This window comes from Mus caroli, chromosome 5 (genome assembly GCF_900094665.2).
Source record: "Mus caroli chromosome 5, CAROLI_EIJ_v1.1, whole genome shotgun sequence".
In the NCBI taxonomy this organism is placed as follows: Eukaryota; Metazoa; Chordata; class Mammalia; order Rodentia; family Muridae; genus Mus; species Mus caroli.
In genome coordinates, this window is record NC_034574.1 from 13207661 (window position 1) to 13220650 (window position 12990).

Sequence of the window (12990 nt, forward strand, 5' to 3'; positions counted from 1 at the left end):
GAAAAAAAAAAAAAAAGAAAGTCAGGGCCCACATGTGGTTTTTGATCTACTGCCAGTGCCTCCCCATAGTGATTAGCCAGAGGAAGCAAATAGTCAGCTTTAATTGGCTCTGCAGTAATATCACACAAAGCAGCATGCATCCAAAATTGGTGCATGTGACATGATAAGCTGGGTGGTGCTATATTTATATATGATAAAGCATCAAGAAACGAACGTTTTGAGCGAATCTCCAAATAGCATACAAAGAAATGTTGAAGTAGTCTTCAAAATGTACATAGTCCCTTTTTAAAAGGAGTGTATCTTTGCATGATGTCATTGATGGCTGTTAGATACGTTGGTATGGAAAGCATTCTTTTCTTCAAGTGCAAATATTGTATACAGTTGGTAGCCTTCCACAATCCCTCTCAGAGAAAAATGATAGGTGAGAAAAAAACTACAGCTTGGTGAAGCATTTTAATGTCTATTCACATCAATTGATATATCATGGTTGTTTAATACATCCTTAAAGTTTAACCATCTTTCTTTCAAGTACTGAGTAGAATAATTCAAATGTATAGTAGTACATATAACATTTCGTTATATATACTGTTCATAGTACATATAACATTCTGAATTCCAAAATTAAATATAAAAACAATGTACCTGCAGGCTTCCCTTCAACACTTGCCCAGGTGTTAAAATACATTACCTTACCATTGATTTGTGTTAGCATAGCACAAGTCATCCTAAGACGATTTAAAACTAAAGAGTTAATTTACATTAGTTAATTTACATACATATAGAGAACTTCAGAATTTGAAATAGGAATGAATACCAAATGAAAAGCTCTCTCTGCCAAAGTGATGGATCAATGGATCGATCGGCTCCATGAATCATATAATTTAATGGAAATTATCCTAGAATTCTTCTCAAGCCAGTGTGCCAACTGTCAAGCTGATAGGACAACTTATCTGAAAGTTCTTATCAAAGCAGAGCATTCTAACTGCTGATCTGACCACTGAGGTCTACTGATGTTCAAGTTCCTACCTCACTGGAAAATAAAATGCAAATCTAAGCCCGTCTGCTATTGAGTAATTCCCTATACTTAAGTGACTTAGGAACAAATCTAAACTGAGTTATCAATTGTAAAAAGTCATTTTCTCCTTAAATGTTCTACAAATACAGAACTGAAAGGACTCTGCGTAAGAGCCAGAAAGGCTGAAAACCTCACCATAGAGTTTAAAAATTGTAAATCTGGCATAACTACTATTACAAATTTGAGAAGATCTGTGATTTGAAGAGAGAGAGAGAGAGAGAGAGAGAGAGAGAGAGAGAGAGAGAGAGAGAGAGAGAGAGAGAGAGAGTTTTCCTAAAATATAAAGTAGAATTCTATTCACTGTGTTCATTTCCAAGTGTTTGAGTAACCAGACTTAGCAGCAGGGCTTGTTGTCTACCCAGCAGCTAAATCCCAGTTTATATTTGTTATTCTCTATTAGAACTCATATAATGTTAATTTACATATGCTGCATGTTAGTTACATATGTGGGCATGATTAATGATACCAATATAATATATGATTGAATTTGACTATTTATTTGCTTTGCAGAGCTGGGCATAAAACTTAGGGACTTCAACACACTAGGCAGGGTCCCCTTCTGCTGAAATGTTCTCTTAACCCTTGATTTTGAGATAAGTAGCATTAGGCTACCCATGAAATCACAAAGTAGACTAAGATAGCTTCAAACTTATCAGCCTTCTGCCTCCATCTCGTAAGTGCTGAGATTATATATGTATGTACCAATATGTACAATCTAGAATTTATTTTAATGGCTTCATGATTTTAAATTATAAGGCAGAATTATTTTTTATGTTTTTTATTGAAAATGGTTTTTTCATATACTATATTCTAATTATTCATCATTTAAAATTATAGTGCACATGATAAATGGCATTTGTAATTATGACAATTTTTGGACTGGACTCACTTTTGGCTCTAAATCTTTTTGATTATTTTTTAATGTCAAGACTAATTAAGTGATTTAGACATACCTCTGTGCATGCCTTGGTGTCAGTTAATATCCGTTCTTCTCTGTTTTCAAAACAGGGCTAGAGAAAGAAATATGCAGATCATTTGACTGGTTGCGTAATGATGCACAGTCAGCAATTCACATTCTCACTTGTAACCATCCTAAGACGGTAAACCAATTTTGCCTTAGTCATCATCTTCAACAAATCTCATTTAACAGAATAGTTCAAAACAATTTCCTGTAATAATTAGCACTTGTTTTTTTATATGGCTATAGAATAGAAAAGGTTAGATGCAGTACATTTTCAGAGACCCATGCCTACGGAAGCAGTAATGACATCTACCACAAATGAGTTACAGAAGCATTGCCAGTGATTAGCTCTCATTGATTATGTGATCGATTATGTATTACAGAGATTGTAATAGCCAAATTATTCATACTAATTTATTATAATGTGAGGCATAAGTACTTTTGTGTCATCAAATATTTAGCCAACTATTTGATATAAGTTCATAAAGTTTAACAGCCTTCCAACTGATTAAATAGAACCATAAAACTCAACTATTTAGTCAGCTGTTTAACCCAGTCACAGGACTCTGGTGACTTGCCCTATTTTAATATCATGGACAATTTAACACATAATCAATATTTGGATATTGCTTAAAAAGCCTGGATTGTTCATTTTTATCTATATCTTAATCAATAATTTGAATTTTTTTTAATTTCCAGAATCCTAATTTTACCAACAGGAGTTTGAAAATGTTTATAAAACCTTACTAAAAATTAACTAAATAACCTTCCCCCAAATCTAAAATTAGTACTTCAAGCTGCATGTAACATTTTGAAAGTCTCATTGTGGAAGCTAAAGCTATCCATGCATGACCATTTTTATCAGTCTAAACCATCAGACAATGACTATAGATGGTTTTTGTTTTTTCATAGAATGGCCACAGTGTGTGTGTGTATGTGTGTGTGTGTGATCAATTATATAAGTAAATCTCTTTTTTCCTAGCTTTAGGTAATTTGAAAAGGTTACGTTAATTAATACCTCTGTAAAATAGGTCTCAACTTGAATTTTTATAAGAAGCTGAAGTTAAACATATGTATGCGAAATAAACCATTATAATAACAGAGAAAGAAGGCCTAACTTTTCATAAAACTAATGTGATATCCAGGGGAATCAACATAAATTCAGCTCTCTGGACCTTGATCTCATTTGCTAATGAACATTTCAGTTCAACAACAACAGATGGTCTAGAGAAACGTGCAGTGATCTCTGGCCCCTGCTTTCTGTTTCATTCTGTACCGAAAACATTCTATGACTCATGTGAGTCATAAACGGCAAGATCGTAAAGATTCGTACGAAGATGGACTTTAGAAAACATTTTGTCACTAGCAACAAAGACTGAGTGATCTTTGTTCCCCCTTTCTTGAAAGAAAGCTAAGATCTGAGATCGTTAACCATGTTTATGGGTGCATGTTCAGCTGTTCAACGCTGAGAACAGAGTTTAGGGCATGTTCTCTAAGTCCTACCGTCTTATAGTGAATTTAGTCAAAAAGGAATAGTTAAAAATACTTTAAAAAATCTTCGCTCAATTCTGCAAAGACTCAGCTTTTAGTGAGCAGAATAGTATTTTCCCTCCTAATACAAAAAGAACTGTTTCTTGTTTTGTTTTGTTTTTCGAGACAGGGTTTCTCTGTGTAGCCCTGGCTGTCCTGAACTCACTCTGTAGACCAGGCTGGCCTCAAACTCAGAAATCCACCTGCCTCTGCCTCCCAAGTGTTGGGATTACAAGCATGTGTCTCCACTGCCCGGTGAAGAACTGTTTTCATGAACAAAGAAATCTATAGCTATTAATTTGTTTCTCAGAGAGAGAGCACAATTAAAATATGGCATTTATACAAGTGTAAGGTACTGTCACTACTGTTGTGTATCTCCACTGCTTATATTTATCTGAAGAGAAGGACTCTCTCATATCTGCCATGAGTCAGCTGCAAGGTTGCCAGATCTCCAGAGAAGGTCAGGACTTAACCAATGAGGTAACTGGGCTTCCATTCACCTCGGTCATCACTTCATACTTTTCACAGGCTTTAGGTTGGAGGTGAACCCCTTGAGATCATTGTACTAATGAATGTGAAGGAACGTGTGTAGAAAACAAGTATGCAAGAAGGGTGTGAAGCGCCTTTGTACTAATTCTGGTACATTTATGCCCTCCATAAAATCCCTTCCAGAACTTTCCTATCTTTGTCATTCTTATTAGCATTTCACTTAGAATAGAACCTGTGCGAAACATAAAACAAGATGAAACTAATTTATGAGAAATCATATTACTCTCCCTATCATAAAATACTAGGTCATCTGCAATAGATTGGAGTAGGGTTTTTGTTTATTTGATTTTTGTTTTTTAACTACAACTGAAAGATAAAGTTTTATTAAGAATTTAAAGGTTAGAAGGTAACTAGACTGAAAACAGGATGTGAGTTAAAGAAGAGTAATTCAGAATAGATAGGAATTGAGCATAAAAGCTTGTTAAAAGAAATTCAAGGCCTGCTAGTGGATAGAATTTAACCATCATGTCCTTGACTCCCAGTCCTGATATTCTTCCTGTAAAAAGACACCCTGTTCTCTCCTCAAAATCCAAATTACCTTTTCATGTGATTACATTGTCCTGGGCCCAAGATCACTTAGTTTTCCACTAAGCAGTCATTGGAGAGATGGTTAGAGTCCAAGAATAAACTATTGATGTCCCTATCTGTTCAAATCTGGTGGGTGTGAACAAGAGTGGCAGCTGGACTGGAAAAGCCCACTGTTAATGCTATCTTAGTGATGTACTTTCCAGAGCCCAAGTTAATGCACAGTGTCAGGCACAGCATCCCATTGCTTTGATAAGATCCTAGGGTCCAAACAGGCTAACAAATAACAAAGTGGAGAGTATGTGTATCACCTACAATCCAGAAGTTCTACACTATTCCCTTTGAAAGATGGGGAAACACGCCAGAAGAAATTTCAATAATAATAATATAAAAAACTGCTGTATGATCTTGAGAGAGATAACTAGAGATCATTCCAGCTAGCTCCACATGCTAGAATGAGTTAGGGACCTATGATATACTATATAAGTGTTTATAGAAGTAGAGAATAGCACACAAATGAGCCTATTATCTAGCACAGAGACTAAAATATAGAAGACTCAGAAATGTTAAATGAATGACAACCTTGAACAAGTTATCTGAACACCTCTGAAAGGTAAGAAAAACAGCTGTAAATTTCTTATAAGTTCCTCCTTCTGAGGCTCTGAGTCAAAGATTCTTCCAGATGCTCAAGAGTGTGTGGCACATAGGGGTTGGGGTTGGGCCATTTGAGGAATTTTTTTCTTTTCCCCAGAGATAGCTTTGTTATTACTGTTCTTATCTTTTTGCCTGTATTTTCCAACTTGTAGTTAAACTTTAGACTTTTTGAATTTTCCCCTCTTATCAGTGGATAAATTTTAGCTTCACTTATCTGTTCTTTCCTGCGTTAACATGAGAAATATGAAGTACAAAGTAATGTGTTTTTTTTTTCCTTTAGCCAGCCTCTGATTATGTAGATTGTGTGTGTGGTCTTGAGTTTGCTCTGATACTCCTATTTCTGCCTCCAGAGTACTGGGATTACGCACTTGCTTTTATTACAATACCCAAAGCATTATACTTCTGATATTCTTCATGAAATTAGTTGGTTGACATTGGTTTGGCTAAGGATCATCATCTTCTAGGTCTGTACATTCAGACACTTTCACTAATTATCATCTCCATCCCAAATATTCCTGTAGCTTATAACTTAGTTTCAACCTTATCAAATGTCTTCTGTCCTGAGTTTAAAGTAGCCTCAGTAACATAGTAAACAAATACACAATGTCAATCTTCCATACAAATTATTAATTATCTCCTACTCCACACCTCAATGACTGCAATATAAAATCTAAGATTCCTATGAGTCAGTTACTCTACAGCTAGACAACCACAAGCAGCTCGTTGGGACTCCTTCAGTCTTTTGTTTTTGGTGTTTCCTCTTTTGCTTATACCCAGATGTTTCCCTAGACACCTGCTAAAACTCAATTCCTCATTTTCTTAGATTTTCACACAGTTGACATTTTTTTTGTGATTATGCATCAGTGCACTGTAGTTTATAACCCTTCCCTACTAGCTACACTTGACTAATGACAGATTGGAAGGCTAAATCTTTTAGTAACTAGTATTACAAACATTCAATAACCTTTGATTAAACAGACAATGAATAGCTGAGAAAATTAAGTCAGTTTTTTTGTTCTGGTTTTTAAAAACTTAACTTGCTTTCTGCAGTCACACTCTGTCACCTCACACCTAGATACTTTCACATGTGCTTGTCATCAAAATTGTCCATTCATTTCATCAGCATGGTCTCTACTCAATTATTTAGCAAATGTTTATTCCATGTGTACTACGTGCCAGGCATCTGCTGAGTAGTGTAAAGGAGACAGTTCCCAACATGCACAAGGCTGCTGTTCTATTAAACGCAGTAAATGCTAAGCAGAAGAACCATAGTTTTTATTGTCTGGTATGACTCTCACAAAGTGACAGTGGTTCCATATAAAGTAGTGGAAATGAAGAAAGAGATCGTATGAAGTCTCTCAGAACACCTCTGCTGTGGACAAGTCATTGATGACAAAACCTGAAAGCTGAGAGAGAAGTGGTAATGAACAGTGGGAAAAAAAAAAGAAGCCTGGTATGAGGCCACATATCTATATGATGCCATATACCTGTATGATGTCATATATCTGTATGATTTACATACCTGTATGATGCCACAAACCTGTGATCCTACATTCTGTAACATGAACGCAGAAAGAAAGGACAGCCTCAGCTACATAGTGGGTTCATGTCCACTGTGTGCTACAGGAGACCCTATCTCAAAAAATAATTACCTAATTGAAAGGGAAAGAAAACTATGTGACCCCCCAAAAGGAGAAAGGTCATGAAAGAGCCCTCTAAAAGTTATATTTATATTGATTTAAACTAAGAGAACACCATGATTTTATTGGATTGAGAGGAGATTGATATGAACCATCTTCCAAAGAGTAGTGAAGATGAGAATAGTCACCCCAGACTGTGAGTCAGCACAAGTTTATTTCTTATTCTAAAGCAAAGAGAACCCATGGAAAAGAGGAAAGTGAACTTGAAACGTCCATTCACCATGAAACATATTTAAACAAAGGGGGAAGTTCAGGGACAGTCTTTTTGGAGGCTGGAAAAGCAGCAACAGGGCAATGTGTGAGGAGGCTTTTACTGGCCCTGAGTAGACATTGGTGACTTCATTTTAGCTGTTCAGTACCTGGAGAAAGGGGAAAGAGTGGTACAAAGAGGAAGTGCTGGCTACTTATCACTTTTCTCTGACCATGACAATTGCTACCAAGTTGATAATATAGAACTGAGTCAGCACATTTAAACACCTCTTTTAGAGTGATCCCCATGATCCTTCAGAATAACTTGAACCCCGTTGTGTACTGACATACTTTTTGAATAATTGAATATTTAATTACATAATACTATGATTGCTTGCATATTTATCTTCTGTCAGCCAGCAAGATCTTTGAAAACAGCAATTATATCTTTTCATCTTCATGTAAACTGATTTAAATCAGTGTTAGCACAGAACACAGGCTTATTGGATAAAAAAGAAATGCAGGAAAAGATAGAGAGAATCCTGTTATCAGATTGACACATCCAATCTTCCATTCTATTTATTCTTGAAAATATGTATAAACTTTATCAAATTCTTTTAAAACTTATATTTTAAACTGCTTTAAAATTTTCAGTTGTTCAAGTTACCATGAGAATAATTTCACTCAGTCTTATGTGAAGAGGAAAGAATGAGATTTCTCTTTTATCCCCCCTGTGGTGCTTGATCAACTTAGGTTATCCAACAGAAATGGAAAAAAATGAATTTTAAGTTTATTGAAATATGTGTTCAGTGTCAAGCACCGGCCAGAATTTGGAGGAGTAATTTTTCATTTTATTTTTTAAGAATGTTTGATGTAGGTGGCCAGAGATCAGAGAGAAAAAAATGGATCCACTGCTTTGAAGGAGTCACCTGCATTATATTTTGTGCAGCGCTAAGTGCCTATGACATGGTGCTTGTAGAAGATGAAGAGGTGGTAAGTAAATGAGATGCAGCAGGTAGAGGCTGGGGAGAGAGCAGAGAGCAGTGTTATCCAGTGATAGTACTGCACTCACTTCCCAACCCAATGTCTACCTCACAAATGTGCGTATTATGTCTAGGACTTGCTTGTTGATGCCCATGCTCAAACCCTGAGGATGATAATCCTACACGATCTCTTTCTTTACACCACAGAACAGAATGCATGAAAGTCTTCACCTCTTCAACAGCATCTGTAATCACAAGTACTTCGCAACCACCTCCATTGTTCTGTTTCTTAACAAGAAAGATCTCTTCCAGGAGAAAGTGGCTAAGGTGCACCTCAGCATTTGCTTTCCAGAATATACTGGTAAGATTGTTCCCCTCGATTCTAGATAGTACACTCTGTATGACACCCCCCCCCCTGTGTGTGTGTGTGTGTGTGTGTGTGTGTGATGTACTTGTTACTGTTGGGTATATGTAAATGTGTTTATGGCTGTACATGCAAGCTTGTGTACATACTTATATAATTTCGGGAGTGGTATTCGATATCTTTCTTAATCATTCTCCACCCTTTAACAATTACTGAGTTTTAACCTATATATGTGTGACCTTACGAGAATTTATGTGCACCATATGTGGTAGTGCCCTTGGAGGGTAGAGCAGGGCTCTGGATACTCTGAATCTGGAATTACAGACAATAATGAGTCACCTTGTAGGTTCTGTGAACCAAATTTAGGTCCTTGTGAGAGTAATATATGCTTTTTAACCTCTGAGAAATATGTCCACCTGCTTCTGTCCCAAACTTTATTTTTTGAGACATGGTCCCTCCCAGAACTTGAAATTCATCTATGCAAGTAAACCAGCTGATCACCGAGCTTAACGAATCCTCTTGTCCCCGTCCTCTTTCTCACTCCTTCCTGAGGTTTACAGAAACCCACGGCCACACCCTGGTGTACTCATACATTCTAGGAATCCAAACCCAGGCCCTCACACTTATGTGGTAGGCTCTTTAGCAACTGAGACATCTCCCTTGCCCTCCTGTTTGGATCTGAACATGACTGTGATTCCCATTGAAAACACTCTCTCAACTAAAGAGGACCGTTTGCCATACTGTGGAAATTAAAGCAAACACCAACGGAACAAACTGGAAAATGTGAGATTGGTGAGAGTAGCTGCTCTGCAGACACATCCAATGATGGCGTGGGCTGTGTTAACTTCTGTATAATAATGTCACTGTAGTCACATTATCTAGAGCTCACAGTACCACACTGGAGCTCAGTAGCTCTTCAGAGTCTACAGTGTTGTAGTCTATTGAACAACCGGAATGGATGTGGCAACAGTGTCCCTTCTCTTTCAGTTCCTGAGGTCCCACCATTTCATTGCTAACCCTGTCAGTCAGTAACTACTGAAAGAGACCATGTAACCTGAAACAGTTGGTTTACCGTTAGGGACTACGTTGAGAAAGTACTTAGCTGCTCTGATGTTAATGAAATTATCTAAGACTGAAATGGTTGAGATTTAAACATAAATGTATGTCTAATTTGACACTCTGCGTATTAGATGTCCTAAGATCATGGTAGTCTGTCAAAGTAGGTATTTATGCTGACTAATCTTTTCTTAGAGTGTGTCATTCTATAGTTGCAAACATCATCTATAATGCCTGTGCATCTACCATGTGATAAATACAATCATGAATCTATATTTAATAATGTACTTTAAATATAGACACAGTTAAAGGACATATTTATAATTAATACAGTTTCTTAGAGCAGGTTTTATTCACATATATGAACACTTTGAGAGTGCAGAGATTTTATGTATCTACTCTGTCCCCCCTCCCATAGGATCCAATTAGTCACATCTTGTATTGATGCAGTGTGCTTGTTGTAATTGATGGAATGATGTTGACACAAAATTAACCGAAGTCCACAGTTTAATTAGGCCTTGTTCTCTGTGTCTCATAGTTCTGTGTGTTTTGCTAAATGCATGAAATGTGAGCACCTGTCATTAGTCTTCTGTTAAGAAAACAAATACCCGAGGTAAATCAGCGGTAACGAGAATGGCATTTTTCTTAATCTCATAATTTGTGAAGTTCCAGTCTATAGTCAGTTAGCCCTGTTCCTTCTCAGTCTGTGGCAAGGAATTGTGGCAAAGGGAGCCTGTTAGATCTCTATCAAGAAGAAAGCAAGAGACAGAGAGAGAGAGAGTTGAGAATCCTATGGTCCCCTTTGAAGGCACACAAAAGGCCTCCCACGAGATCCCACCCCTTAAGAGTTTTTATGATATCCCATCATGCCAAGGACCACATCTACAATAAATGGAACGTTGGGGGATATTCAGATTTAGACTAGAGAAGTAGTATAGTAAGTATCATATGAAATAGTTCTGTTGTTCTCAAATAACCAAGGTTTCACCTATATATGTAGCTGTGCAGTGGCCATGGATGAACTGGGTAACTTGAAAGGGGGGCTGGAAATAAGAAAGGGGTAAGTTTGAGAGAAGAATGAAGCCAAGACAAAAGTTCTGATCCAGGCTCAAAGTTTCATATTCAGCACTGCACAGTTTATATAGGGAGAGCCCACAGACCATTCTTTGTTTCAGCTGGATTATGGCACAAAGCAAGCTCAGCAGGCAGTCTGCTCCTCTAAATTCCTGTAGGAAATTGCAGGTGCAGATAACTTAGGTTGTAAAACGCATTGTGGCAAGCACTCAAGGTCTGCTTAGCCTGCTCAAGGCTGGGGGAAGGGCACAGTCCCCAAACTCCAGAAACTACAAATATTTCTAATATTACCATTTCACATTTTCCAGAATTTCAAACTGCTGGAATTGTGCAGTGTCGAGCCTTCCCCAGTGACTGGAACAGTTTGCATTCCCACTAGCCATAAGTATAGTTCCTATGATTATAAATTCTTGTTAATATTTATTTTCCCAAGTTTTTCATCTTTGTCTTATTTNTCTTATTTTATTGTATTTTAATTCATTTGTTTATTTACTAGGACTGGGTATTGAACCCATGGTCTTTCACTAGGCATGTTAAACTCAGCTCTGTCACTGAGCCACCTTCTAATCATTGTTGTATTATATGATGCAAATACTTTTTTTTCTCCTATAATTTTTCTTCTAGCAGCAATAAAGTATGAAAGTGAAAATTTTATCTCTAACTCATTAGGACATCTCAGGGTCCTTTCTATGGTGTCCTCAGTATATATATTTTTTGGTGTGAAGCCAATCAGTTAGCTAGTTAGCAGCCCCATGTCTGTCAGCTTTCCTATTTTATGTCTACCCTTCCCCATTTGATCTGTGTGTCATTCCACCAGAGTTTTCTCACACATGGAGTAAAGGGCCACTCTCCATAGCTGTCCACATTTCAGCTCAGCTCCTCAGTTTACCCAGCTGTCAAGCCAAAGAGCTTCTTCACCATTTATTCCATTTCATTTGTATACTGCCTTTACTAAAACTCATGCATTTGCCTGACCAGATCTTCCCAATTCCAGTCTATTTCCCAACTCCAGTCAGAAGGACCAGGGGAGGAGTGTCACCAACCATGATCAGTTGCACTTTCTTGCTTTCCTTCATACATCTTCTCTTCTCTCTTAGTAAGTCCTTGCTCAACACTCTTTCTGCAACCTAGCCATCTGTCATAGTCTTATTTATTTTAGCTTGTATTAAAGCATATGCATAAGTACATGACCATAACATGAGGTATGTGTTTGAGTGTGTGTTATTTGTATCATTTGCCTTGTTATGCCAGTTTTAAATTTTTTAAAACTAAAATTATATCATTTCTCTCTGCACCCCCTCATTCTTACCCCATCCATATATGACCACCATCTTCCTGCCTCTCAAATTCACAGCTTCCTCTTATTTAATGTGGTTACATATGCATCTAAATGAAATAACATATAACTCAGAAATTCCAGAAAAGATGGCATAGTATATGATACCATGTGGGTGCTACACAAATTTCTAAAATCTGACCTTGGACACATTGACTTTGAAATTGAGAGATGATATGCATAAAGATTCCATATATAAATAGTAACTTGTTGGTGCTATTTATAGCCACATGATTTTTAAGATGAAATTGTTTACTTCTTTCACTTCTTTCTTCACTAAGGACCAAACACATTTGAAGATGCAGGGAACTACATCAAGAACCAGTTTCTAGACCTGAACTTAAAAAAAGAAGATAAGGAAATCTATTCTCACATGACCTGTGCTACTGACACACAAAATGTCAAATTTGTGTTTGATGCAGTGACAGATATAATAATAAAAGAGAACCTCAAAGACTGTGGGCTCTTCTGAGCAACATGTTTGCTTTCACCTGTGATGGCTATAGTCCTTTCAATACAAAAAGGTGGTGTGTATTAGCTTGTATAAATATTAATTAATTTAGAAATGTAACTAGCATTATAAAAACAAAAAATTCACACAAAATTGTTACTGTGGTATCACATATATCAGGATTCGGTTTTCTTGGGGAATGGAGGGTAGAGTTGCTGAAGTTCTACTGCTAGAATCTGATGTATCTTGGTAATGATCTCAATATACATTCATGCTACTAACGTTTCTTGGAAATGACCTATAGGTGACCAATTTTTAATCATAGCGTAAACAATAGAATATGCCATAACATTTTCCAGGTAGATTGTGATAAGCATACAAAGCCATGTCTATACTACAGAAACTACAAAATGATACAAGATATATTTTTAGTCATCAGCTCTTCAATTAGGGTGCTCCACAGCGTACACAGTACATGCTTTTGCTGATGGGAAATTGTATGTATATATATATATATATATATATATATATATATATATATAT

At 36.8% G+C, this 12990-nt stretch overlaps 1 protein-coding gene across 1 annotated transcript in view; it reads left to right on the forward strand.

Annotated features, from left to right (window-relative positions):
* The window catches only part of Gnat3 (G protein subunit alpha transducin 3), a 55806-nt gene extending 43163 nt beyond the window's left edge, over nucleotides 1-12643 (forward strand). The window contains exons 6-8 of the mRNA XM_021162702.1: nucleotides 8047-8176; nucleotides 8374-8527; nucleotides 12278-12643. Of these exons, the coding sequence (XP_021018361.1) occupies nucleotides 8047-8176; nucleotides 8374-8527; nucleotides 12278-12468 (475 nt within the window). The 3' untranslated portion in view covers nucleotides 12469-12643. The remainder of the gene's footprint in view (nucleotides 1-8046; nucleotides 8177-8373; nucleotides 8528-12277) is intronic.
* Nucleotides 12644-12990: the final 347 nt, after the last annotated feature.